Source organism: Gadus chalcogrammus, chromosome 16, assembly GCF_026213295.1.
Source record: "Gadus chalcogrammus isolate NIFS_2021 chromosome 16, NIFS_Gcha_1.0, whole genome shotgun sequence".
Lineage (NCBI taxonomy): Eukaryota > Metazoa > Chordata > Actinopteri > Gadiformes > Gadidae > Gadus > Gadus chalcogrammus.
This window is the reverse complement of record NC_079427.1, coordinates 21,539,735-21,564,715: the sequence shown is the minus strand read 5'-3', so window position 1 is coordinate 21,564,715 and position 24,981 is coordinate 21,539,735. Positions and strand designations below refer to the sequence as shown.

The following is a 24,981-nucleotide window of genomic DNA, read 5'->3' as shown; positions in this document are numbered from 1 at the left end:
GAAAACCGCCCTGTGGCTCCCAGTGGGGCTTCTCCTCTACTGCTCCTTTAAAGCCGTCTCCCAGTGTGGCTTCTCCTCTACGTTCCTTTAAAGCAGTCCGTCCCAGTGTGGCTTCACCAGGCCTTCACCCACTCCTCTACTGCTCCTTTAAACCAGTCTCCCAGACAGTGTGGCTTCATCCCCCTCCTCTACTGTTCCTTTAAATCAGTGCGTCCCAGTATGCAGGCCCGTGCTTGATTGCTTCCTGTCTGGCCGAAGCAGTCATTGATTAACTGGTGGGTGGAGCTCAGCAGCTCCTCTTTATCGGTTGGGGTTGTAAAACCCCACTCTCCCCTAGCAACGGTGGGCCACAGACGTGGGCATGTCTTTGTGTTCAGCGAGGTTCCGTCAGTCACACTCGTGGATACTCTTTAAAAAAACAGTCTTTTTCAAGCTATACTTACATTTTCCGTGGTTTGAGAGTCAGCAATGAGAGGTTTTTCTCCATTCCATGACTAATGATAGTTTTGTCATTCTTGTTATTTTCTTAAAAGTGCAAACGCATGCATCTTTCATGCCAAAAAATTACAGAATTACATTCAATAAATAAGCAACTTGCAAATGCATCATATTCATACCCGGGCACTTATTCTAATAATATTAAGTACAAACGTAAATCGATGGTCATCACAAGAGGACAGGCTCCAGAGGACAGGCTCTGTTCCACATCCTACGGGCATGTCCTCAATCTTCTGTCCTGGGTCCCCAGGGGCCCGGGGCCCATGTGAAGACACCGCTCTTGGACTATCGTCATCATTACCAGCACTTTGCCATGGTACTTTCCGATTCCAACTCCTTTCCCTTAGATTTATCTTCAGTAGTCTGAAAGGGACCACATTCTTCATTTAGTAGGACTTATTAGATTCACCCCACAATGTGTTTCAATGAGCTGGTGAGACCCTGGCTCCATGCTGATGCTAGGGCTTAACTAAAATAGTTTGGTGTTTTCACTACCTTAACATTTAAGGCATTTAGCAGACGCTTTTAACCAAAGCAACCTACACCCACTTATATACAAACACAGACAGCGGAGTCAACCATGCAAGGCGACAGCCAGCTCGTCAGGAGCAGTCAGGCTGAGGCGTCTTGCTCAGGGACACCTTAACACTCGGAGCTAGGAGCTAGCCGGGGATCGAACCGGCAACCTTCCGGCCCATGCCGCCTCACTACGCACTGAAGGAGTTGGGGCTTGAGGAGGAAACAGTAACCCAGGCTAGGGTTTGCTGCATTATAATCCAATGTCAACTCTGGGAGAAAAACAGAGGGGATCTTCATTGGTCCTTGTCGGACGTGCTTGTCGTCTCAAGCACGTCCCCCTCTCTTGGTGACCGCTGCATATTCACCGCGTGTGTCTTGGCTCAGCAGTGTTTGGGTGATGAAGTGTCGTCGGACTTATGATGACCATGTGGCTCTTGATGCGTTCTTCTGTGACTCCTCTGCTGTGCTTCCTCTGCATCTCCTCCCTCCAACCCACACACCTTCGAATCAATTTAGCTCATTGACCAGGGATTTACTGATGAACACACATGCACACACACACACACACACACACACACACACACACACACCCACACACACACACACACACACCACACACACACACACACACACACCACACACACACACACACACACACACACACACACACACACACACACACACACACACACACACACACACACACACCAAAGTGCCTCTCTCTTTTTTGCCCAACCTTTGTGGAAATGTCTTTAAAGCTCAACATTTTTGAATTAATTCAGTCCAACATTATGCTGGTTTAATGGTGAAGAAATGCCACATAAACACATCCTGTGTTGTACACTCTAGCTTTCGTACAGAATGACATTTATTTTTCAAATCTAATCATATGTATTTATTTGTTTCATCATGTCCATGTTTCTAGGCCCATACAGGAAGAATTGCATGAAGGATTGTTTGATTATTTGACCTTAACCAGTGAACAGGCATCAGACTGTAAGCAGAACAGTGACTGTAACCTTTCTCCCCGTCACTTGTTTCTAAATCAAACAGTGCATGCGTAGACATGGCTGGGCGTGATGACTACTGAGGATCAGTCTCCTGTGATTCCCTCCACTTCCAGCCTCATGATGATACGTGGTAGGAGCCTCAGTGTTAGGGTTAGAGGGTTGCCATCGGGGCCCCCAGGGTTGGGGCCTCAGTGTTTGGGTTGGGGTTGTCATCGGGGCCCTCAGGGTAGAGGCCTCAGTGTTAGGGTTAGAGGGTTGTCATCGGGCCCTCAGGGTAGGAGCCTCAGTGTTAGGGTTGGGGTTTTCATCGGGCCCTCAGGGTAGGGGCCTCAGTGTTAGGGTTGGGGTTTTCATCGGGCCCCCAGGGTAGGGGCCTCAGTGTTAGGGTTGTCATCGGGCCCTCAGGGTAGGGGCCTCAGTGTTAGGGTTAGAGGGTTGTCATCGGGTCCCCAGGGTAGGAGCCTCAGTGTTGGGGTTAGAGGGTTGTCATCGGGCTCTCAGGGTAGGGGCCTCAGTGTTAGGGTTGGGGTTGCCATCGGGTCCCCAGGGTAGGAGCCTCAGTGTTGGGGTTAGAGGGTTGTCACCGGGCCCTCAGGGTAGGAGCCTGAGCCTCAGTGTTAGGGTTAGGGTTAGAGGGTTGTCATTGTGTAATTGTTCGAGGACCAAGCTTCCCCTCAGGACTCCAGCTAATGAATCCATTTCTTTGGTTAATCAAGGACATTTCAAGACGGGGTTAGAGCATGCTGGTATCCTAACCGACCAATAGGATACTGGCTGTGTTCTGGACTCATGCTTCCATTAAGATTCTGTAGGACCACTTTCAGACCTGAGGGAACAGGGTACATAAGAACACACTCTTGTGTGTGTGTGTGTGTGTGTGTGTGTGTGTGTGTGTGTGTGTGTGTGTGTGTGTGTGTGTGTGTGTGTGTGTGTGTGTGTGTGTATGTTCATAGTTTCTAGGTTCTGTGTGGCCATGTGCACCTTTTGTGTGGTCACATCAATATTGTGTGTGGGTGTTTGTGAGTCTGAGTGTGCGTGAGCCCGTCAGGAGCGGGCGAGCGAGTGCTCTTGATTTGTTTTGCTGACTCACCCTCATGTACTGATCCCTGATGGCCTCTCTCTCCTGTCAGTGATCACACACACACACACACACACACACACACACACACACACACACACACACACACACCACCACACACACACACCACACACCACACACCACACACACACACACACACACACACACACACACACACACACACACACACACATACACACACACACTCGGTGGGACCTATGGCCTGGCGGGCCTGTGGGTCATTGGGGGGAGGGGGGGTGGGAACAACCCCGAGCCGTCTGCCCTGCTGAGACAACAGCACGATAGAAGTGTCTTTCCACATTAGCATCAGAGCCAGTGATCCTCTGTGCGCGGGGTTTCCTCACGCTGAGCTGGAGCTCAGGGGACCCATGGAGGAAGGGTGACCGCATGAAGGCAGGTCCACTCCGCAGATCCATGGGTATTTCTGTATGTTGTGAATGCATGATTGCTGTTTTGATCCTCGGAGGGAGACATTTGGAGGTTACTAGTGGTGCAACACTGATTTCATTAATAACCTACGATTTCTGATACAAAATAATTGATTATATGATCAATATCTGTAGAGATAGATAGTAAAGAATATCTGTAAGGATAGGTGCCAGGCTAGAATGAACTGAATTCCCTGTGAGTCTGCCTTGTTGATTCATCTAACCTCAGGCTATGGATATTTCAATGGCTGTTAGTATTTGTTTTGTATGATGTGTGTTAATCAGAGAATCATGTTAGAACGAGAGAGAGAGAGAGAGAGAGAGAGGAGAGAGAGAGAGAGAGAGAGAGAGAGAGAGAGAGAGAGAGAGAGAGAGAGAGAGAGAGAGAGAGAGAGAGAGAGAGAGAGAGAGAGAGAGAGAGAGAGAGAGAGAGAGAATATGTCATGTCGTTGATGATGTGGCCCTCCCAGCGACAGCACCAACAGTCAGCTGTTCTCAAACCTGCCCGTCATCATCATCTTGACTGCTGTACTTTAAGACATCATTGAGATACTTTTCCAGATTCCAATATCACAGCAGATTTTCTTTGTTCTTGAAGAACTGTTGTTCCTCATGTCAGGGCCTTTTGAGGTGAGCAGGTGTGCTTTTCCAAAGCATCTGATGCCTTAATTTTGGATAATCATAGCTGGAATACAAAGGCTAAGCGGCCTGCCAGCCCAAGCTACCCCTCTGTACAGGAGCAGGGACTGGAGAACACTGCTCATGTCACTGAGTGGCATTGGGCCTGTATTGCAGCGAGAGTAGAGCTATATCTCCTTCGCCTTTGTTGTCCACATTCTGCCTAGAGGTGGGCATTGTTAGGGGGACTAGCAAAAAACTGACCGTACAGACAGAACTGACCTGCCGCTGGCTAGCTTAAAAACACAGGCCTGACCAAAGGGATCTGGATGTGCACTGGCATTCCACAAGTTGTGCTTAGTTGCAGTTCCATTGACAGCCCCTATTTTGTAGAGCCGCAATAATATAAAATTATGCTTTTTGAACCACCACAACACAATTGTAATACTGTGCTAACATTGAATGATAACGTTTAGAAATTGTATTAGCAATGTGTTTATGATAGATCTGCTTTTAAAGATTTGAATATCAGGACGAGCAGAAAACTGGCCAAATGGGGTTCTACAGTGGTTCTGTACCAATGGGATGTGATGAGTACTTCCTGTTACTGTACCTATGGGATGTGATGAGTACTTCCTGGTTCTGTATGTGATGAGTACTTCCTGGTACTGTACCAATGGGATGTGATGAGTACTTCCTGGTTCTGTACCAATGGGATGAGTAATACCAGCTCCATCCTAACCCCCCCTATCCGCGGTCTCTTCCAGGCTGTATGCTGTGTTTCGGCCAATCGTGCTTCTTCCGTTTCAACCACCCCCAGGAGGCCTACAGGATGAAGAGCATGATGCCCCAGGGGGGAAAAGGAGTCTCCACGCAGGACTACCAGCTGCACACAGGTACACCCTCCCTTCACTGGCCCTAAGGCAGCACACAGGTCCACACTCACCCCCCTCAGAAATGAAATGAGCCAGATTGGTCAAGATCTAAATGGTCTCCTACAGAGGCTGCCACAGTCGACTCCAAACAAATATTCTCACGGCCCGTTTTCCTCACTACAGCTGACCGATAACTCTGCCGTTCTCACACATTACACTCAATGATAGATCTTATCTTACCTTCAGCCCCTTGTGAGTCTCCTGGTAGATAGGGATATATGGGAGTGGTCACAGTTGGTTGCGTTGGCGTCAGCATAGGAAGGCGACGCCCAGCCATTAGCGGTGTGACCAATCACGTCTCAACCATGTGGAATTCAAGTGCTATCTCATCTAATTACATTTTTTTGAATACTTTAGGTTTTGAGAAATACTTAAAAATTCTGTATAAGTAACCTGTACTAAAAGACCTAAAGGACCTAAATGACCTACTTTTCAATTTTACAGTAATTAAATCATTCTTTGTGCCTTTAGGTTTCAATTCTGCTGAATACCTTCATTAAAGTAACAGAACTTCTATTAGGCTTTTTCTGGACTCTTTCAACCTCTGCCAACTATGAAATCAATCATTTTTAGTTGAGGCCCCAATTTCCAGACAACTGGAAATTGACAAGCTCTTCATCCAGTTTTATCTTTTAAAAGCTGAGCTGCACATGGATGCAGCTCTGCTTCTAGCTTAACTTGTGATCCGTCGGTTCCCAGCTCTGAGTACATGTCTGCTGGGATGAAACGGACTGAAAATACATTTATTGAGTCAGCCATTCTGAAAAGCATACATTGTGCAATTCAAGGAACAGAGGGTGTTTGTTTCAGAGGTAGTCAAAGGTCCACCAGCCCTCCCTGCTAGACCCTCCCTCCGACGGTTAAATTAAGGGCTTAGAGGGTTCATAGGTCTGCAGCGGAAACGGTTAGGCAGGGTGTCTTTCTTAAGGTGTGTGTGTTTGTGTGTGTGTGTGTGTGTGTGTGTGTGTGTGTGTGTGTGTGTGTGTGTGTGTGTGTGTGTGTGTGTGTGTGTGTGTGTGTGTGTGTGTGTGTATGTGTATGTGTGTATGTGTGTATGTGTGTATGTGTGTGTGGGTCTGTGTGACCAGGCTCTGGGTAGCACCAGAAGCCAGCCAGGCTGTGGGATGATAACATAATTTCAAGTGTGTGTGTGTGTGTGTGTGTGTGTGTGTGTGTGTGTGTGTGTGTGTGTGTGTGTGTGTGTGTGTGTGTGTGTGTGTGTGTGTGTGTGTGTGTGTGTGTAAGCATCTCCAAGCCTTATACTAGTACCAATACTGCTACTGCTCGAACCTTCTGTTGCTGTTGTGTCCTGTTGATGTCGGGGGCGTCAGTACAGCACATGTCCTTATTGGGTGCAGTGCACTGACTTCCTTAGTAATTACTGCTCTCTGTGTTGTTTAGAGACTCACCATTTCCCTCAATTATGCATTCTTGGGATGAGTTTGGAAACGCCCTGTTCCACTCCAACGCTATCTAGAGCTCGGGTCAGCAGGCCAGAGGAATCTCCGTCTGACAGGGCTACAGCTCCTGGCTGTGTACTGTTATGGTTGAGAACTTGGATGAAACATCAATACAATTGATCCCAGAACCCCCTACTGATGGCCCAGCGCGGTGCCTGCGGTGTGACAGGCAGAAGACTCTCTTCCCCGGCTCATTGAGCTCCACCTCCCACAGATCAGACCTGTGTCCTGGGCTACTTGTTAGCACGGATGGCAGACAGCTCTGTTGGCGTAAGGCCACTGCTTTAGCCCCACTAGGGGCTTCAAATAAACACTGGCAGGGTGTCGTATGTAGACAGTGGCTATTTATAACGCCCTGCATCCTCTCGCTATCTACCATCTTCCACTGGCCACAGCGCCTCCTCCCTGTGCCCCCTGCCCTGTGGACCATGAAGCTGCTTCGTGGTCGCTGTACGACCTCCCCATATCTACCTCCAGCCTGCTGGAGATGGGCACAAAGGAATGGCTAGGCTAGGATTAGCCTAGCCATGCTATCACACCATTGTTTGTTTGTGAAAAAGTGACTCTTTAACAGAGAAGGTAGACGCCTACAGCACCAGGAAGTGGAGGAAATGTAATAAACAGATAAATTAAATCACACGGGATATCAAGTTGTCATTAAAATGTCTCTTGATTTCTAATATTTTGATTAAAAGTGTACTGAAAAAGCTGCTAAGTACAGTTTTATTGAGATTGTATCTGTGTTATAATCCAATTACAAGCTAATTACCATTACGTTTAAATTCAGTAGAATATATTGCAGTCATGGATGTTACCTCACTTAATGTTTTCTTTAAAAAATATATATATTTTAGAATATGGATTTCATTGATTTATCCCCTCAGAGGGCAATATATATTTTTTCAAATACAAAATAAATCTTTGCTAGATGGTGTGTTGTTGCTTTAAGGGAGTCAGCAGCACTGGCCCTTTAAGACCGCGGGGCGCCCACCGGGGAGGAGGGAGGGAAGAAGGGGAGGAGAGGAGAGGAGAGGGGAGGGATCTGGAGGCGCTGACGTCCACCGTGGAGGAGGGAGAGGAAGGGGAGGGAAGGGAAGGAGAGGGGAGTGATCTGGAAGCTTTGGCGGCGCTGGGCTCAAGAAACGTACCGGCTGAACACCACTTCTTAGAGGTCTGGTCTCCCTCAGCGCAGAGCCTACAGATTCGGCCACAGTAGGTTCCCATTAAAACCCAGTAAATGCAAGTGTAAAATGTGCGGGTTTCACTCCCATGTCATAGCAGGTGTACCACAACGGAATTGACCGGGTAGCTCTGTTATTCCTTCATGTGGGTAGCCTGTCGTTACCGCCGTGTACCTGAGACCAGCGGCACCCTTTGCGATGACATCATCGAATCCGCGGTCCGTGCTGTGACTGTCCGTCTGTAGGACCACGGGGCCTAGCCCCCCGACAGGACCTTGCCCCTCGGACGGACCTAGCCCCACGACAGGAACCTAGCCTCCCGACAGGACCTAGCCTTCCTATAGGACCTAGCCCCCCGATAGGATCTAGCCCCCCCGACAGGACCTAGCCCCCCGATAGGACCTAGCCCCCCGATAGGACCCGGGTAACTGCTAGACCCAGGACGGATCGCTATCTTGTGTCATTTCCGTTTAGGCATATTGCTTCCTCTCGCTGTCAGTCTGTGTGCCCTGCAGGCTCCGATATGATGAGATATGATGAGAGGAGCAGAGCTTGGCGTAAACAACCGTTCCTGGTGAAACAGGCACCGGGCTTTACATGTCTTACGCTTACGCGTCTGCTTCTAAACACGTTGGACCTCTTGAATCACACAGAACACATTTAATCCCTTTTTATTGACAAAATACTCCTTTATATCTTGTTGCGTTATTACCTAGAATGGTTCTCACCTATACTATCAAATCAGTCTCGTGTTTGAGTCCCAGCTCTCAGGTCTTGGCTCTGTGTGTTCGTCTGATTGCAGCCTGTTGTAAAAGCTTGCGTTCAGAGGTAAACAGGGTTTGGGTCCTGTGCCCCGAAGCCTTCTAGCTGATGGTCCCACGCGGCCCTGCTTCAATTTTTTAATCTGCTTTGTTGACATTAGAGAGAGCTTGTTAAGATTAGATTACCCAGTTTGCGTCCTGCACTCTCGGGACACACAGTAATTGGGTTAGGCGGCACATTTTCTCCTGATGCTTGTCTACCTCTATCTGTTCATCTCCTTATCTCCTCTGTCCTTCCCCTTCGTTTGCTTGCCCCAAATTCTTCTCACTTATTTTTTATATCCATTACAAGCAAAACTGAGGTTCTTAATCTGCTGGACTTCCCCCTGTATAGTTCTCTGTAAATGACTTGCTTATCCAAGAGTTTATAATGCAACTATTATCAGACCAGTTGGCTTTACAGTTGGTTATAGTGGCACTGTGTCAACAGAACGCCCCCCTTTGGCTGTCGGTACACTTCAAAATGTTTTAAGAAACATCCAGACCCCTGTCAGCTAAGACTGCCATAATATTTTATTGATCTATTATGTTACTGCGGTTTCTCGTCACACACACACACACACGCACACGCACACGCACAAGCACGCACACACACGCACACACCATCTGTTTTCAAATGTATTAAAATGACGAGGGCCAAAAGAAAAATGTCATCGTCTTCACGATTTAGGGCTGTCCCTGTTCCTGCTTTCAGCTCAACTGGACCCCTTTCAATGCAAGAGTATGCTTGGGCCGTACTTTTTCAGCCATATCAGTAATGCACCTTTCCTAAAGCTATATCAGACAATTTAGACTACTACACAGCCTACTCTTTAGCTACTGTCATCATCAATTTGGATGTTAAAAAGCAACACAGATAGCTAGTTAGCTAGCGGTTTCAGCCCCCCGCTCGTCTGCTGGTCACCTGAAGGGGTGAGGGGGATGAAGGGGTGAGGGCGTTAGAATTGCAAATTTTGTGTGTTAGGGTTAGACCATTCCATTTCATTTCAGAGGGGGACTTTACCAAGTGTTTTTAAATAAATGTTATACAACATATATTACAGTGTTTTCCCCAGCCCTGTATGGTTAAGGCGGCCGCCTTAACAACAATAGGACCCCGCCATGGCCCATATGCTGTTCACAACAATAGTCTTGCCATAAAGTATTTTGAATGGAATTGAAACGGTGGCATCAGTTGCCCCCCCCCCCCCCCTGCTCCTTGACCACCTTGATTAAGACATTTTCTGGAGGAAACTCTGTATTATGTATATATTATATATATATAATATGTTATTAAATTGCATACCCACACAATAGAACCCCTTTCCTGATTATCAAGAAGAACCATAGTTTTGTCAATGCGGTCCAGAGCTGCCGATGACACCGCTTCAGTCTAATCCCTTGCTAACTGTAACTACCTGGAGCTAATTCACTGGAGCTAACTCACCGTAGATAACTGTATCTCTCTCTACCCCACCAGCCACAGAGAGCCTGGTCAATGGGAACCACCAGCCAGGCCCCACCTATCCCCCCCCAGCTCCCAGCGAGAGAGAGCAGTCTGAACACAGTGCCATCGTCAGCTCCATCGAGAAGGACCTGCAGGACATCATGGACTCCCTGGTGATGGACGACCCGCCGGCCCCCTCGTCCTCGGGGGCCCGGGGGCCTCCCGAGACGGGGCGTTCCATCGCCCACTCCCCCCTCTCGCCCCTGCTCAACGGAGGCGGGGGCTACCTGCTCTCCCCGCCAACCAGCCCCGGGGCCATGTCGGTGGGCTCCAGCTACGAGAACAACTCTCCGCCCTTCTCCCCTCTGTCCTCGCCCTCGGCGGCCAGCAGCGGCAGCTTCACCAGCCCGTCTCCCAGCGGGGGGCCCCAGCAGGTCCAGAGTTCCACCTCTCTGCCCCCAGTGCCTGTACGCTCCTCCAGCTACAACCACAGCCCCCAGGCCGCACCGCAGCCCAGGACCGGACTGCCTAGTTACAGTAGCGGTGGCAGTGTGGCGGGGCAGAAAGTTCAGGAAAGCCCCAGGCTTCAAAGGAAGGCCCTGCTGGACGCCCCTCCAAGCCCCAAGCTCGGACGCAGAAGTGCCGGCCAAGACGGCCACGAAAGCCCTCGACAGATCCGCCTGCTGTCCTCCACCGAGTCTCTCACCGGCCACAACGTTGTGCCAGGCAGCCCCCGGCACACGCCCAAGTTCCCCACCTGCTCCTCCCCGTCCCCCACTAGCCCCCGGACCAAGGTGGGCATGGGGCTTCAGGAGCGTCCCTCCAGCCCAACCAGGCACCTGAACTCACAGCCACTGAGGGCCTTCCAGCCCCCCCTGGACCCCATCATCCACATCATCCAGGGCTCCCCGGGGCTCCAGCCACTTCCCCAGAGCCCCCGCTCGCTGCAGCCTCTGGAGAGCCCCCGAATGGCCCGGAGGAACGCCGAGCTGAACGGAGGAACTTGTGGGAGCAGTCTTCGAGAGCTGCCCCCGCTCAGTCCCTCCATGGCACGCAGGGGCTTCCCTGTGCTCCCTGGGGCCCTACCGGGCACCCCCTCTGGCCTGAGGACTCCCGACAGCCCCTCGGCTCTAGGGAAGCTGGTGCCCGGCAGCCCCCGGCTCCGACACAAGACGGCGTCCACCTCAGACGATCCGTTTGGAGGCCGGGGGGGGTTCCGGACCCGCAGCCCGTCGCCCACCTCCATGTCGCCGGCGGACGGGTTCTCCGGCGGCGGGGGGAGTCTCGGGTCGAGGAAGGCCAGCTTCGGGAGCTCCCTGACCCCCGCCTACAGCCTGGGCTCCCTGCCCGGCTCCTCCCCGGTCGCTAGCCCCCGCAGCCACAGGAAGAGGTCTGGCGGCGGGAGACCCCACCCGGGCATGAGGGAGCGGAAGAACAGCATCTCGGAGATCAGCGACAACGAAGATGAGCTGCTGGACTACCATCGGCGGCAGCGAGAGGAGCGGCTACGCGAGCAGGAGATGGAGAAACTGGTGAGTGTTCTTCGGCTCTTCAACCGTGTACCGTGTCCTGTGCAACGCTGCCAGGGAGTCTCCGTGGCAACGCAGGGTTCAACTGATCCGCAGTCATTGCCTCTTATGTGATCAAATCTAATTTGGAGGATTCAAAAGAAAGTAAAAAGAAGAATTTGTCAGCCCTTGGGCGTAGCACTGCAGGTGGAACGGGGCACTATTCCCATTGTTATGTTTTGATCGTTGCTTTGTGTTCTTTTGTGTTTGCAAAATAAACCCACTGCAGCTGCAAACTGCAGAAGCAGCATAGCTAACTATTCATTCCCACTGTTTCCCACCCTCTGCAGTAATAGTTGTAATAGTTGCATACAGGGGGCGCTGTGGCACTTGTTTCTCAGCCATTGCATGCGTATTCATCTATTTTTTTTTTTTTCATATGAGGTGTTCAGTGAAAGATCTTGAAGATACTTTAGTTTCCACCTAAACATAAAGGTTGGAAATCAATGAGCTGTTAGGTTATGGAAACTCCTTGGCTTGAGCGGGTGACGCTTTCAGAAGTTTAAGTGTTTTTCTGCAGTGGCCACTGGCCAGTCTACACACCTTTCCAGACACTTTTTACAGTTGACTCATGCTGGCTTTGTTTGTGTTAATAGGCAATTAGGTGCTTACACATCCCTGCCTCAGGGCTGCAATTTTTGCTGGGCCGCTGAGTTTTGAAAGAACTCTGTTTTGACTGAGTCTCATGGTTCTCACACACTTGGATCTATAGCAATGAGTAGTCAAACAAATACATGAGCCCCATGAGGATCAAAATGGACCCTTTACAGGTCCAGGTATAGAACCTGCTGGCTAGGCCGGCCCACAGGTGTGGTAGTGCAGTGTGCTGGGCTTCTAACAAACCAGCTCGTATCTCCTCCACCAAGCCGGGTGTGGCACCACTGCCTGTCATTAGTCACAGATCAATCCCTGTTGTAATATCTTCCTCTTTTCTTTTGGTGCACTGAGGCAACAAAATTGGCAATAAGACTTATTGTGACAATTAAAAATACTCAATGATAACAAACTTGGAGCAGCCTGTTTCCATGGAATCTACAAACTTGGAGCAGTCTGTTTCCATGGGTAAGGAATCTATTTAGCAATAACTCAAATAATATGTGACCATACGGAATGAGATACAGATTGCACACTGTTTGGATACAATATTGTTGTGCTATTTTAATATGGGTTAATAAACTTTTGATCTTGTTATCATTCCTAAAATAAGGAGCTACATGATTGTTGTGCGTTAAGGGAAATAATAATACCTGTGTTCAAATTTGCCACTGATTATTTAAAAAAAAGAAACTGGTTGGTAGAGGCAAATTTACTTCATCTTGAGGACTTTAAAATTGTCTTTTGAAATTAAAGTTGTATTTTGACATTACGTGTCTAGTTTTGCATCATGTAATGATTATCTCCCACTGGGAGGGACCGTCTGTTTTCACAACCATGAGACACTTTGGCATGGAGGTCTGGGCGGAATGTAGAGCGCCTGTGTGGAATCTAGCTAGCAAGGCTATATTTACCTTTGTAACGTAAGCCCTGTCCCTGTGAGGACCTGGACAGGTCCCCCAGCCTCCCCCTGTCCCTGGGCCTCTGGTCCCCCAGCCTCCCCCTGTCCCTGTCCCTGTGAGGACCTGGGCCTCTGGTCCCCCAGCCTCCCCCTGTCCCTGGGCCTCTGGTCCCCCAGCCTCCCCCTGTCCCTGTCCCTGTGAGGACCTGGACAGGTCCCCCAGCCTCCCCCTGTCCCTGGGCCTCTGGTCCCCTAGCCTCCCCCTGTCCCTGTCCCTCTGGTCCCCCAGCCTCCCCCTGTCCCTGGGCCTGTGGTCCCCCATCCTCCCCCTGTCCCTGGGCCTGTGAGGATCTTTGCCTCTGCACCACCAGCCTCTGGTCTGCAGGCCATGCTGTTCTGTGTGCTGCTGTGTTTCTGCTTGCCAGGTGTCGCGCTATAGTGCCGATACTGTAGCGGCCCAAAGGAGGAGGCACAGGGATGGTCATCAACTACTTCCAAGATAATTCTGTATGTTTGCACTCATTCATGCATTCAGCTCCTCTGTCATCTCTGTCCTGACGTTATTGGCCAGCAGCGGCGCTTTAGACAGAAGACCTTGCTCAATATACCACTGTGAGTTAGAATCACCCAAGGGAACAGAACCTGCAGTGTTCAGGACCCTCCTGGCCCAAGGGCCCCCTTACTGCCGCCAGCAGCTCGGACCACTCGTCACAACCTGCTTATTGATATGCAGCCATCATGGTCCAGCTCTCTGGCAGCCCCCCCGCACAGGGTCTGGACTCTCACCCTGGTTCAGTGGGACCTCATGACCTCTTGATCTCTCACTCTGTGATAGGTTAGTGGGATCAAATCATCCCTTAAAGCCCCTGCTCACTCTGCTCTCCGTCATGGTATCTGGGTTCACTGTATCTGGGTTCACGGTATCTGGGTTCCGTTCACGGTGTCCCCCTGCTGGCCTGGACACTCATGTGTCACTCACACGGAAGTGTATGTGTGTGTGGTCCACCTCACGTACGGGTGACTAGGTCTGGGTCCTGGTGACTAGGTCTGGGTCCTGGTGACTAGGTCTGGGTCCCGGTGACCAGGTCCAGCTCGCAGCATCAGCCTGGTCTCTGCAGGTGTTTGCCTGCCGGGGTTCGGGAGCAAGAGGATAGTTGGACAAAAGTTAAATCCACCTTTGACTATGACGTGTGTGTGTGTGTGTGTGTGTGTGTGTGTGTGTGTGTGTGTGTGTGTGTGTGTGTGTGTGTGTGTGTGTGTGTGTGTGTGTGTGTGTGTGTGGTGTGTGTGTGTGTGTGTGTGTGTGTGTGTGTGTGTGTGTGTGTGTGCGTAGGCTCCACTTGTTGGCAAATGCCCAGCTCTTTGTGTCTTCTTTCTTTACATCCTCTTTGAAGGTGATTCTGTGCCTGCTGGTGTTTGTCTATTGAAGATCATCAAACATCCCAGGATAAACAATAGGACTATTTAGTCAAGTTAAGCTTCAGAGGCCACTTTCTAAGACCCCCTAACCCTGGCCCCCCAAAACGGTCAGACTCGGGGTGTTATGGATGAAGACTCTTTGGGAAGCAGGAAGAGGGATTCCCCCTTCGGGCATGGGGGGAGTGGACACAACAGAACTGTTCAGTACAATGTGTTGTGTCAGTCGAAGACGTAACAATAAACCATTGCTTCCTGCCTTGCCAGGCTGCATTATGTGGGATCACCACTAGAGGGGGCTACCTCCCTACCCAGTTCGTAGCGGGGAATCCCCAATGCTCTGTGCAGCAAACCGTGGAACAGACTTACCAGTTCCCATCTTGTTATCCTCATAGGGGGACTAAGACTAATGTATAATACTGTTAGGTGCATCTGGACTCTGGAGCGGCAGCATCAACAGAGGAGATGTGAATAAATTATCAGGCTGGAATCTTCCATCGGATTGAATGCTAAGATTGGACAGCATATGATCTGTGTATATATAGATGAATATACATTTATAGGCCGTTTTGCATTTCTTGGAACCCACCGGCAAGCACATCCCACATCAGGAAGTCCCCACACCTGCTGGAACCCAGGACTACTCCCCTTTTAAAGCCACACCCTCTTCAGCTCTGTCTTGCTTCCCCCCCCCCCCCCCCCCCCCCCACCAAAGCATTGACATAGTTGTAAAACACACCTTTCTTTCCAACTGAATCTGGGCCCAGTGAACTTTCACACAAGGAGCCGCAGCCATAAACACATAAACACACCCCAGTGTCGTTCACACTGCCGGGGCAGCACCTTCTCCTATGGACCGGCACCAGGGGCCGAGAGGCTGTGGGCCGGCCCCTTTGATCAGAGCGAGCTCAGCCCGGGGTCAGGACCTGGGGGCCCGGGGTCAGGACCTGGGGGCCCGCGGTCAGGACCTGGGGGCCCGCGGTCAGGACCTGGGGGCCCGCGGTCAGGGCAGGGACCAGGGCCTGGCCAGAGGAAGGCCAGCCGTTCTCAGCAGTTTGGCGTCGCTCATGAAGGTAACTCTACTGGCTGCTTCCACTGCTCTATCCAGAGGGATTCCTGGGACACTCTGCCTTGTTAGGAGGTGCTAAGGCTGCTGCAGGTTGTGTATGTGTATACCTATATCTACCACGTATCTATCACAGTGCGCTGCGCTTTATCACCAGTTGTGACTTTGTAGTTCCTCTGCCCCTCTGGTCACTTTGACTACAGTTATTACAGAACATTGTTTAATTAGCTCAACCCATTGTTCACAAACAATAAATATGGTTTCTCCGCATCCAAATAGAAACTAATTGAATCGATCCTTCATTCCTAAATGCGTGCCAGCGATATAAATTGCTTGGCTAAGAGTATAGTAGTTTGTCTGGTCTCAGCTTTATTTCTTGGTCTACGACGTAGAGACCAAGGGTTGAACTGCGGGAGTGGAAAGTAAACATCTGCTTTGTTTGTTTAAGAAATCATAACTACTATTGTTGCAGTCCACCATTCAAAAGGTCCCTCAAAGTAGTATTCTGGCATCGCAGAGCGATTCGCTACTGCGTGTTTGTCATGTAGCTCTCAGATCAATGTGGATTCATTGAATAGATAGACAAGAGCAGCAGCAGCCCTCCTCTCTGTAGAGTCGGAGAGGGCAGAGACTAAACAAGAGCTCATAAAACATGAGCTTCCAGGTTGGTCTGGTCCTTATCGATCAAATTATCCTCCTTGGAAACCATTGTTTTGGTCGGTTTGTGGCAGAGTGTCCTGAGAGATGCCCTCAGGGACTGTGGCCATCCACCGAAAGGTCTGTGAGGGCGAGCAACCACATTTGATTAGTTAGATGCATTTTGGGGGTTCTTTTAAGCCATGAAATAATCAAAAAAGTAACTTTGTATTGTGGGTTCATATTAGAGACTTATGGTTGAACTGAGATGGGGAAGAAATGCAAATTGAAGAAAAGTTGTGTAAGATGTTCCAGAAATAATTGAAGTCTTTGAGCCTCTGGGCTGTCAGCATGGCCTTTGTCTGACAGCTGGGGAGCTGCTGTCTACCTGGCACTGGGTACATTGACCCAGTCTGTTAGCCCTGTCTGCAGCCTGCCAGACAGACAGACTCATGAATAATCATCCACTGCAGGAGGAACAACACAAAGCAAGGGTGCATGCCATTATGAGGGGTTGTTGACTTATGCACACCAGCTTCCAGATTCAGGAGGATTTTATTCTACACCTCAGCACCTTTTTAAGACCACTGTCTAGTTCGATTAACGAGGTGCAATGGCAGCCCAGGCATGTGCATTCCTAATTGACTAATTATCTCAACCACTTCGAACCTAAGCAGAGCATTTCCTGCTGCTAATCAGCAATCGTCTCTGATATCTTGGGATGTTGAAAAGGGCTATGTTGGTGATCTGTTGAAGATAATCCTGGGGTCTTACATCTGGAGAACAGGAGGCCTCCGGGGCTGAAAGGGCTCTATGGGCAGGCCATTCGGGGCCCGTGCATGCTTCCTAAAGGAGGTGGCATAGAAACCGCATCACCAGTGCCAAGTGGAGATCAGTTCTTGGTTAGCTCCGAGGACCAGCGTGACGGACGAGGGCTCACTCTGTTCCTCAGCAGAGCTCTGCGTCGCCTTTTGATAAAGAAGAAGATTTAAACCAGTCATGCTGCTTTCTGAGAGATATTCTCCCCTTCTCCACTGGGAACAAGCCCAAAACCTCTCAGGATTAAATCCCATCAAAAGGGTGCTCATGTGTTTCTCTAACCCATCTCCAAACATGGACGCAAGATGTTTGTCATTCCCTGAAATAAAAACAGACAAAACATTTCTTTGGATAATTACTTTTCAACTTTAGGATCCATGGTTTGTGGTTTGGATTTGTATACTATTACAACATTTGATGAGGAAATTCAAGTTTGATTGATTGATTGATATTTGCACATGCACTGCCAGGCTTGTGATGGATGGAGGGAGGGGCAAAACATTGCAAACACCACAAGATGGTTATTGTGAGACGTGAAGGGCACATGATGTCAACCAACAAGGACGTGCCCTCCAAGGACCCAGTCTACTCCCTAGGAAGGCCTAAATCCAGACCCTTTCTTCCACCAAGCCAGGATTTATAAAGAACATAAAGAACTAATGTGGTTGGGATTGAAATGAGCTGCCGGACAGTACTTTGTTTAAATTAATCTTGGTTTGTGTAGTCTGAACCCTCACACTTTATGGGCTACTAATTTCACTTGCTTGGCATATTGCAAAATAAAGTTGTTGAATGAAGATTTATGTGTGTGTGTGTGTGTGTGTGTGCCCTGATATCTCCAAATTGTGACTTACTTTTGGCCTTATGCCCCCCAGGCGTCTTATGGAGCTGCTGCTTCAGCGAGAGTTTCAGCGGTTTGAAGCTCTGTTATTACTATTCAGCTGCTGACTAGCCATCTGCACATCGTCTTTAAACCACACCTCAGTATGAGAGTGGCTGCGTGCTGCTTAGCGGTATGTTTCACTGATTGTGCCTTTTAAATGGGGCTTTTGAAAGTATTGGGTTAGTTTTCATAGGAGTGGGATAATTAGGATCAACACCACGACTACAATGCATCCAGATCCCACCACCAGCATCGTTATTCTTGTGGGAGTCTTTTTCAATGTGCAGGTGTGAGCATGATGCCAGATACATGTTTGCACATGTGTGATTCATCATTGCAGTATTCATACTTCTTCGTATTTAAATGCAATATCTTATGAATTAATGATTTTCCATTGAGCCCATTGAAGCAGGTATTCGGTAAAGCAGCTCAGTTTCAGTTAATCATTGTTTGAGATATCTGCTTCCCAGATAAATGGGAAGCAGAGAAAGAAGTCTGCTGGTCAGTCCTTCGACCAGTACATTGAAAACACAACTTGATAACGATCCATTGCATTTTCACTTTTCCAGTCAGCTTAAGGGGCTGGCTTGGTGGGGGACTAGGGAGGTGCAGGTTCACTAGGGAGGTGCAGGTTCACTAGGAAGGTGCAGGTTCACTAGGGAGGTGCATGTTCACTAGGGAGGTGCAGGTTCACTAGGGAGGTGCAGGTTCGCTAGGAAGGTGCAGATTCGCTAGGAAGGTGCAGGTTCGCTAGGGAGGTGGAGTTTCACTAGGGAGGTGCAGGTTCACTAGGGAGGTGCAGGTTCCCTAGGGAGGTGCAGGTTCACTAGGGAGGTGCAGGTTCGCTAGGGAGGTGGAGTTTCATTAGGGAGGTGCAGGTTCACTAGGGAGGTGCTGGTTCGCTAGGGAAGTGGAGGCTCCCTCAGGCCCCTAGTGGGGGACTAGGGAGGTGCAGGTGGGCTGGTTTGGCAGCTAGAGCCAGGATTGGTCCATTGGTCACAGCTACTTTGTTTAATCTGAATTGGGACGGCTCCGTGCACTTCGGGATCAGACTCACCTGCATCATGAGTTTGATATTTAGGTCATACTGATCAGACTCACCCTCATTAGAGTGATACTCGGGTCATACTGATCAGACTCATCCTCATGAGAGTGATACTCATGTCGTACGTAAACGGGAGGTAAAAAGGGGGTGAACAGGAGTTAAACAGTGGGTAAACTGGCGGTAAACGGGAGGTAAACGGGAGGCGAACGGGTGGTGAATGGGAGGTAAACAGGAAGTAAATGGGAGGTAAACAGGAGTTAAACAGGGATAATAAGGAGCCGTTTACAGCCCTGGGCTACAAAGCACTTTACTGTTACCTTTTGAAGCTTGGCTATATAGACGGGGCATCTGACAACCCTAGGCTGATTGGCTGAGATGTTTATTGGGTCTGCTTCAACAGTTAACAAGATCACACTGTGTCCTGCAGCGCCTCAGTCCTCTCTGTGGAAACTCTCTAAGGGGACCAGCTCACCATGTGTCCAGGTCCCAGGAATGTAACGACCAAAACGCGGGGACCACTTTCCCTGGTCCGTCTCACCACTCACTGGAGACTCACAAAACAACCGACTGGAGAGAGCTGGCGCTGACGCTCGCTAATGAAGCTCCTGGAACACATGGGAGTGTGTCGGCGCGGGGACTTTGATCGAAACTAACGCCAGCCCGATTTGAAGGCCCCATCTGGTGCTGAAGTAGATTTATGCTGCGCCCAAATACATCAAGAAAGATAATTCATGGTATAAAATGTGTTGATTCTTCCCACAAGCAGTTCCTAGTGTAGCCGATAAGTGTGCCGAGAGCTTCTGTGGGGGCCTGTCAGCGTGTGGTTTAGGGATGCGCAGCACCATGTTTGTGACTAAATGGTGTGTTGTTTGTGTCTGCGCGTGGGGCATGTCTGTGAGCAGCTGGTGACTTCCCAGCCCGACGTTTGAAGCCTCTTTGCCTCTTTTTTGCTTTTTTTGTGTAACCATTGTCATAGTAACACCACTGTAACTAACGCTGGGTTCAGGACAAGGATGGGGTCACTGAGGGGCTCAGGACCAGGATGGGGGTCATGGGGTTGAGGGGTTCAGGTCAGGATGATGCTGGGGGTCATGGGGTCACTGAGGGGTTCAGGACCAGGATGGGGGTCATGGGGTCACTGAGGTGTTCAGTATCAGGGTGGGGGTCATGGGATAATTTGGGGTGTTCCCACTACAGTCTGCTGCTGTTCCAGAAGATGGAAGTCATTTTGTATTGAGAACCGGAGGTGACTCTAATATACAGTTCAGTACAGTTGTTGTAGTTCATAACATGCCCCAGTGTGGCTGCTTGTGTTTGAAGACACTTTAAATCACAATTCATGCAATGTTCATACCATATTGCGTCTCTATAAATATTGGATAACGATATTTTAAGCAATTATTGCAATGTAATATTTAGTGTGGTTTAACACAGTGTTTGGGGCTCTACAGCCCTGCCAGGATGTCTAATGATGTTTGAACAGAAGAGAGTTGAGGCAGAATGACTGTTGGAGGATACGCTACTGCAGCCTTTGCTGGACAGTTCAACCATCCCTTTGGCTTGCGCTAAGATAACGTTGACATTTGTGTCTTACATGGCCAAAAGGTGGTCATGGTCATAACAAGTGACAAGTATTGTGGAAACAAAGAACCCTGATTCTAGCATGAATCACATTTTCCTCCCCCATCCCTAGCTAATATCGGTCTTAATAATTGCACATCAAAATCCATGTCACGCAGAGCTGGGTTCCACAAAGGGCTTTGTTAAAGGTTCATCAAAGTCAACGTTCTACTAGCTAAATTAAGGCACTATGAAACTATCGAGTAGTTTCAAAGTGTTGCGATGGAGTTGTCCTAGAGTTGTAGAGCTTCTGAGCGTGACGCCCCCCCCCCCCCCTCCCTGGCCCCAGGCCCCAGGCTTCTCTCACATCTCCGCTCCTCTCCCCGGCACCAGGGCGTGTTCCACTGATAAACAGTCCTTTCTGCTCCCTCATTAACCTCCTCTGTGTGAGTGTGTGGCCATCTGAACCAAGGACTCTCTTTGTAATTCAGTGTTTGTATTAATATTAGTATTAGGGATACACAGATTACCTTTTCTAAGGCCAAAACCAATCGTTGATCTTTTGAATGTGTCATCAGCCAATCCGATACCGATCACCCATTCGGTTTTATAGTGAGATATATATTTATTTATATATAGGCACAGATATTAATCATTAGAGTATTCTCCTGATGATCACTATGTTCCGACTATATAAGGGCTCTTAGTTTGCACCTTAAAAGCGCTGCGCGTAATATGAAAGCTACTGTTTTTATTTATTTTTGTTCAGACCGGGGTTCCAGCTGAGGTCAGGAAGTCCAGCATCAACATAGCTTTGTTTTGCTTCTCATCGTAGAAACCACAGTATGTTAACATGTCGTTACGGTGGCTGTTGACAGGGAGCACGCTGGGCTGGAAGCTAACTCTCATTGATGCAGGATGCCCACTGTTTGTCCAAAAATGCATAAGAGCAAGTCACGTGACCTCGGTCTCTTTGGATGAGCATAATCCATCTTCCCAATTGATTTTCATAGTTTTTTATCGAAAGCTGCAAAGGAGGTTGAATACAATATGACAAATGACTGATTGCAATCAATATTGCGGACAGCAATCGTTGCTTTCTTTGCTCCCTCATTGCTCATATTTTATCGAATGTCCTTTCATGTTGTCACACCCAGAGCCTTAAGAAGGAACCTCTCATTTCTGTCTCCTCCATCTCCAAACCACTTGAGGGAATTCTCCTTTATAATGCTCTTCAGCACTCAGGGGCTTCTGCCGTCATGGAGTCCCATTGGACCGCAGCCTTTGAACCCTGTGCCGCCCTGACTCTACCTCCTCCCCCTCCTCTCCCCCTCTCCCCCTCTCCCCCTCCCTAGGAGCGCCAGCGCCTGGAGACCATCCTCAACCTGTGTGCAGAGTACAACAAAGGCGACGACTACGACGGGCCCCTGGAGGCCCCGACGGCCCCGGGCGGTTCCGGGATGAGGACGGGCATCCCCACCGGAGACGGCTCCGCCCACCGGGGCGCGGCCTCCGTCAGCGCCGGCTCCACGCCTGCCATGGCGCTGATGACGCCCATGGCCCCGGGGTCACACCTGGCCTACAATGGCAGGCCGCGGGCGGGGAGGGAGGAGGAGAACCTGAGGGAGGAGGAGAGCAGCAGCACCGAGAGCACGCATCAGGAGGTGAGGAGGAGGGGGAGGGAGGGAGGAGGAGGGAGGGGGAGGGAGGGTTAGGAGGAGGGAGGGAGGGAGGGAGGAGGAGGACCTGAAGGAGGACGAGAGCAGCAGCACCGAGAGCACACATCAGGAGGTGTGGAGGAGGAGGGGGAGGGAGGGAGGAGGAGGAGGGGGAGGAGGAGGAGGGAGGGAGGCAGGAGGGGAAGGCTGGAGGAGGAGGAGGGAGGATGAGGGGGGAGGAGGAGGAGAGGGGGAGAGAGGGGGAGAGAGGGGGAGGAGGAGGTGAGGAGGAAGGAGGAGGAGGAGGAGAGCAGGAGCATAGAGCATGCATCAGGAGGGGAGGGGGAAGAGAGGGAGGAGGGAGGAGGAGGAGAACCTGAGGGAGGAGGAGAGCAGCAGCATGACGTCCAGTATGCACTTACCCAAAGACATTGAAAAAGGCCCAGCAATCTCCAGCAACAACTTGTCCAACCAGCTCATTAATGCGATGAAGATATCGATGAAGTTGCCTCAGTTTGTTTGTCCACGGAGGCTTTAACTTGTTCAGCGCTGGCTGCAGTGCGTACACACAGTGGAAAACGATTTATTCGACCTTAGGAGATCCTCAGTAGTACAGACTTAATTCAGTCGGTACCCTGAAAAGTTCGCAACCCAGCCTATTAGTTCGTAGATTTGAAATCTCTGCCAACACTGTGCAGTAGGAGGGCAACAGTGTTCACTTATGTCTCTGTTCTGCAACTCAATTCATGTTGCTTTATTTATTTTATCAAAGTTTATTTACTGTATTTGTATCTATATATCAATGCACTTCATCCGCACCTTCTCTCTCTTCTGACTGTCTGTCTGTCTGTCTGACTGTGTGTGTGTGTGTGTGTGTGTGTGTGTGTGTGTGTGTGTGTGTGTGTGTGTGTGTGTGTGTGTGTGTGTTTCAGTGTTTCTGTATCTCTCTCTCCCCCTTATCATTTGTCTCGGTCTTGCTATCTCCATTTACAATCTCTCCCCTCCCTCCCTCCCTCCCTCCCCTCCTAGCAGGAGGCCCCTGCAGGGCGGGAGGAGCTGGTGTACCGGGAGGAGGAGCGTCTGGAGGTGCTGTCCCGGGTGGAGGATGAGCGTCTCCAGGTGCTGTCCCGGGTGGATGAGCTCAAGGCGCGGCTGACAGAGCTGGAGCAGCAGCTCCAGGAGGCCCGACAAGAGGTCAGCCTGCTGCCTCCTCCGTCTCCTCACATCCTCAGACACATCACATCATACAGCTTGACGTAATGCTATAGTCCACACGGTTAGAAAAACTGCTTCAACAAGTAAAGCAGAACACACAACGTATACTACATGAATACTAATCCAGGCCTACGTGTAGTTCATGACATTCATCTTTTTGGGCAGCCAGGCCAGTCCTCAGGCTGCTGGCCGCTATTGTTGGAGAGTGCATAGGAAGGATGTCTGTCTGTCTGTCTGTCTGTCTGTCTGTCTGTCTGTCTGTCTGTCTGTCTGTCTGTCTGTCTGTCTGTCTCTGTCTCTGTCTCTGTCTCTGTCTCTGTCTCTGTCTCTGTCTCTGTCTCTGTCTCTGTCTCTGTTTACATCTCTCTGTCTCTGTCTCTGTCTCTGTCTCTGTCTCTGTTTACATCTCTCTGTCTCTGTCTCTGTCTCTGTCTCTGTCTCTGTCTCTGTTTACATCTCTCTGTCTCTGTCTCTGTCTCTGTCTCTGTCTCTGTCTCTGTCTCTTTCTCTCTCTCTCTGTGTTTACCTCTCTCTGTCTGTCTGTCTGTCTGTCTGTCTGTCTGTCTGTCTGTCTGTCTGTCTGTCTGTCTGTCTGTCTGTCTGTCTGTCTGTCTGTCTGTCTGTCTGTCTGTCTCTGTCTCTGTCTCTGTCTCCATCTCTCTGTCTCTGTCTCTGTCTCTGTTTACATCTCTCTGTCTCTGTCTCTGTCTCTGTTTACATCTCTCTGTCTCTGTCTCTGTCTCTGTCTCTTTCTCTCTCTCTCTGTGTTTACCTCTCTCTGTCTCTGTCTCACTCTCACTCTCTACTGTTGGAGAGTGTATAGGAAGGAGGATTCTAATGCAGCGGTATCTACCGTACGCTGAGCTGCGTTCAGGACATTCAAGGTGTTTGTCAAACCCCTGACAGAGAGCCGTCTCCCCCCTGCAGGCGGAGATGGAGCGTGCCCTGCTGCAGGGCGAGCGGCAGGCGGAGCTGGACCAGATGGAAGCGGAGTCAGATGTCATCACACAGCTGCAGCGCAAGCTGGACGAGCTGGAGAACGCCGTGCAGAGAGAGAAGGACGAGGTGAGGCGGCGTGGAGGAACCGATGTTTTCCCTGGTGTTGTCCCGGTGTTATTCCTGGTGTTATCCCTGGTGTTATCCCTGGTGTGATCCCTGGTTTTTCCCTGGTATTTCCCCCCTGGTATTTCCCTGGTATTTCCCTGGTATTATTATTACTGGCTGAGCAATGTGTTATGGTGCACTCCCTATATGGCTTTCATTTGCTTATCCAATTTCGGAGTTGTATGATTGTGTTTTTCAAATTCAACGTTGTCCGATCATCACTCCCTCTTCATCCTCAAAGTGCGCTTAAAATTGGAAATCGCTGCGTCTGAGCTTTGTTTTTCGAAACGCAGAGCAGGATACCTACTGCTCGTTTTTTACACCTAACGCCTATTCTAGCAACTAGGGGACCATAAGCAGGCTAGGGGAACTCATATTAATGTTAGAAAACCTCATAAAGTAAGTTTTCATGCCATGGGACCTTTAAATGAACCTACATCTCTCTCGGTTTTCTTTCTCACTGGTTTTCAGGTTGGTTTGAACTCTGCTCCTATATGTCTCTTTCTCCGTTTGTCTCTCTA

The 24,981-nt window shown here is 49.8% G+C and overlaps 1 protein-coding gene across 9 annotated transcripts in view; it reads left to right on the top strand.

Annotated features, from left to right (window-relative positions):
• Positions 1-24,981, top strand: part of phldb1b (pleckstrin homology-like domain, family B, member 1b) — a 64,009-nt gene that overhangs the window by 21,980 nt on the left and 17,048 nt on the right. For 7 of the 9 annotated variants that reach the window (XM_056612003.1, XM_056612006.1, XM_056612001.1 and 4 more), the window contains 5 exons: positions 4,940-5,068; positions 10,029-11,527; positions 21,839-22,147; positions 23,171-23,335; positions 24,284-24,421. In XM_056612003.1, coding sequence (XP_056467978.1) covers positions 4,940-5,068; positions 10,029-11,527; positions 21,839-22,147; positions 23,171-23,335; positions 24,284-24,421 — 2,240 coding nt within the window. Of the gene's footprint in view, positions 1-4,939; positions 5,069-7,630; positions 7,780-10,028; positions 11,528-21,838; positions 22,148-23,170; positions 23,336-24,283; positions 24,422-24,981 lie in introns of those variants that run through there. The other 2 variants (XM_056612002.1, XM_056612009.1) reach the window with 2 other exon arrangements.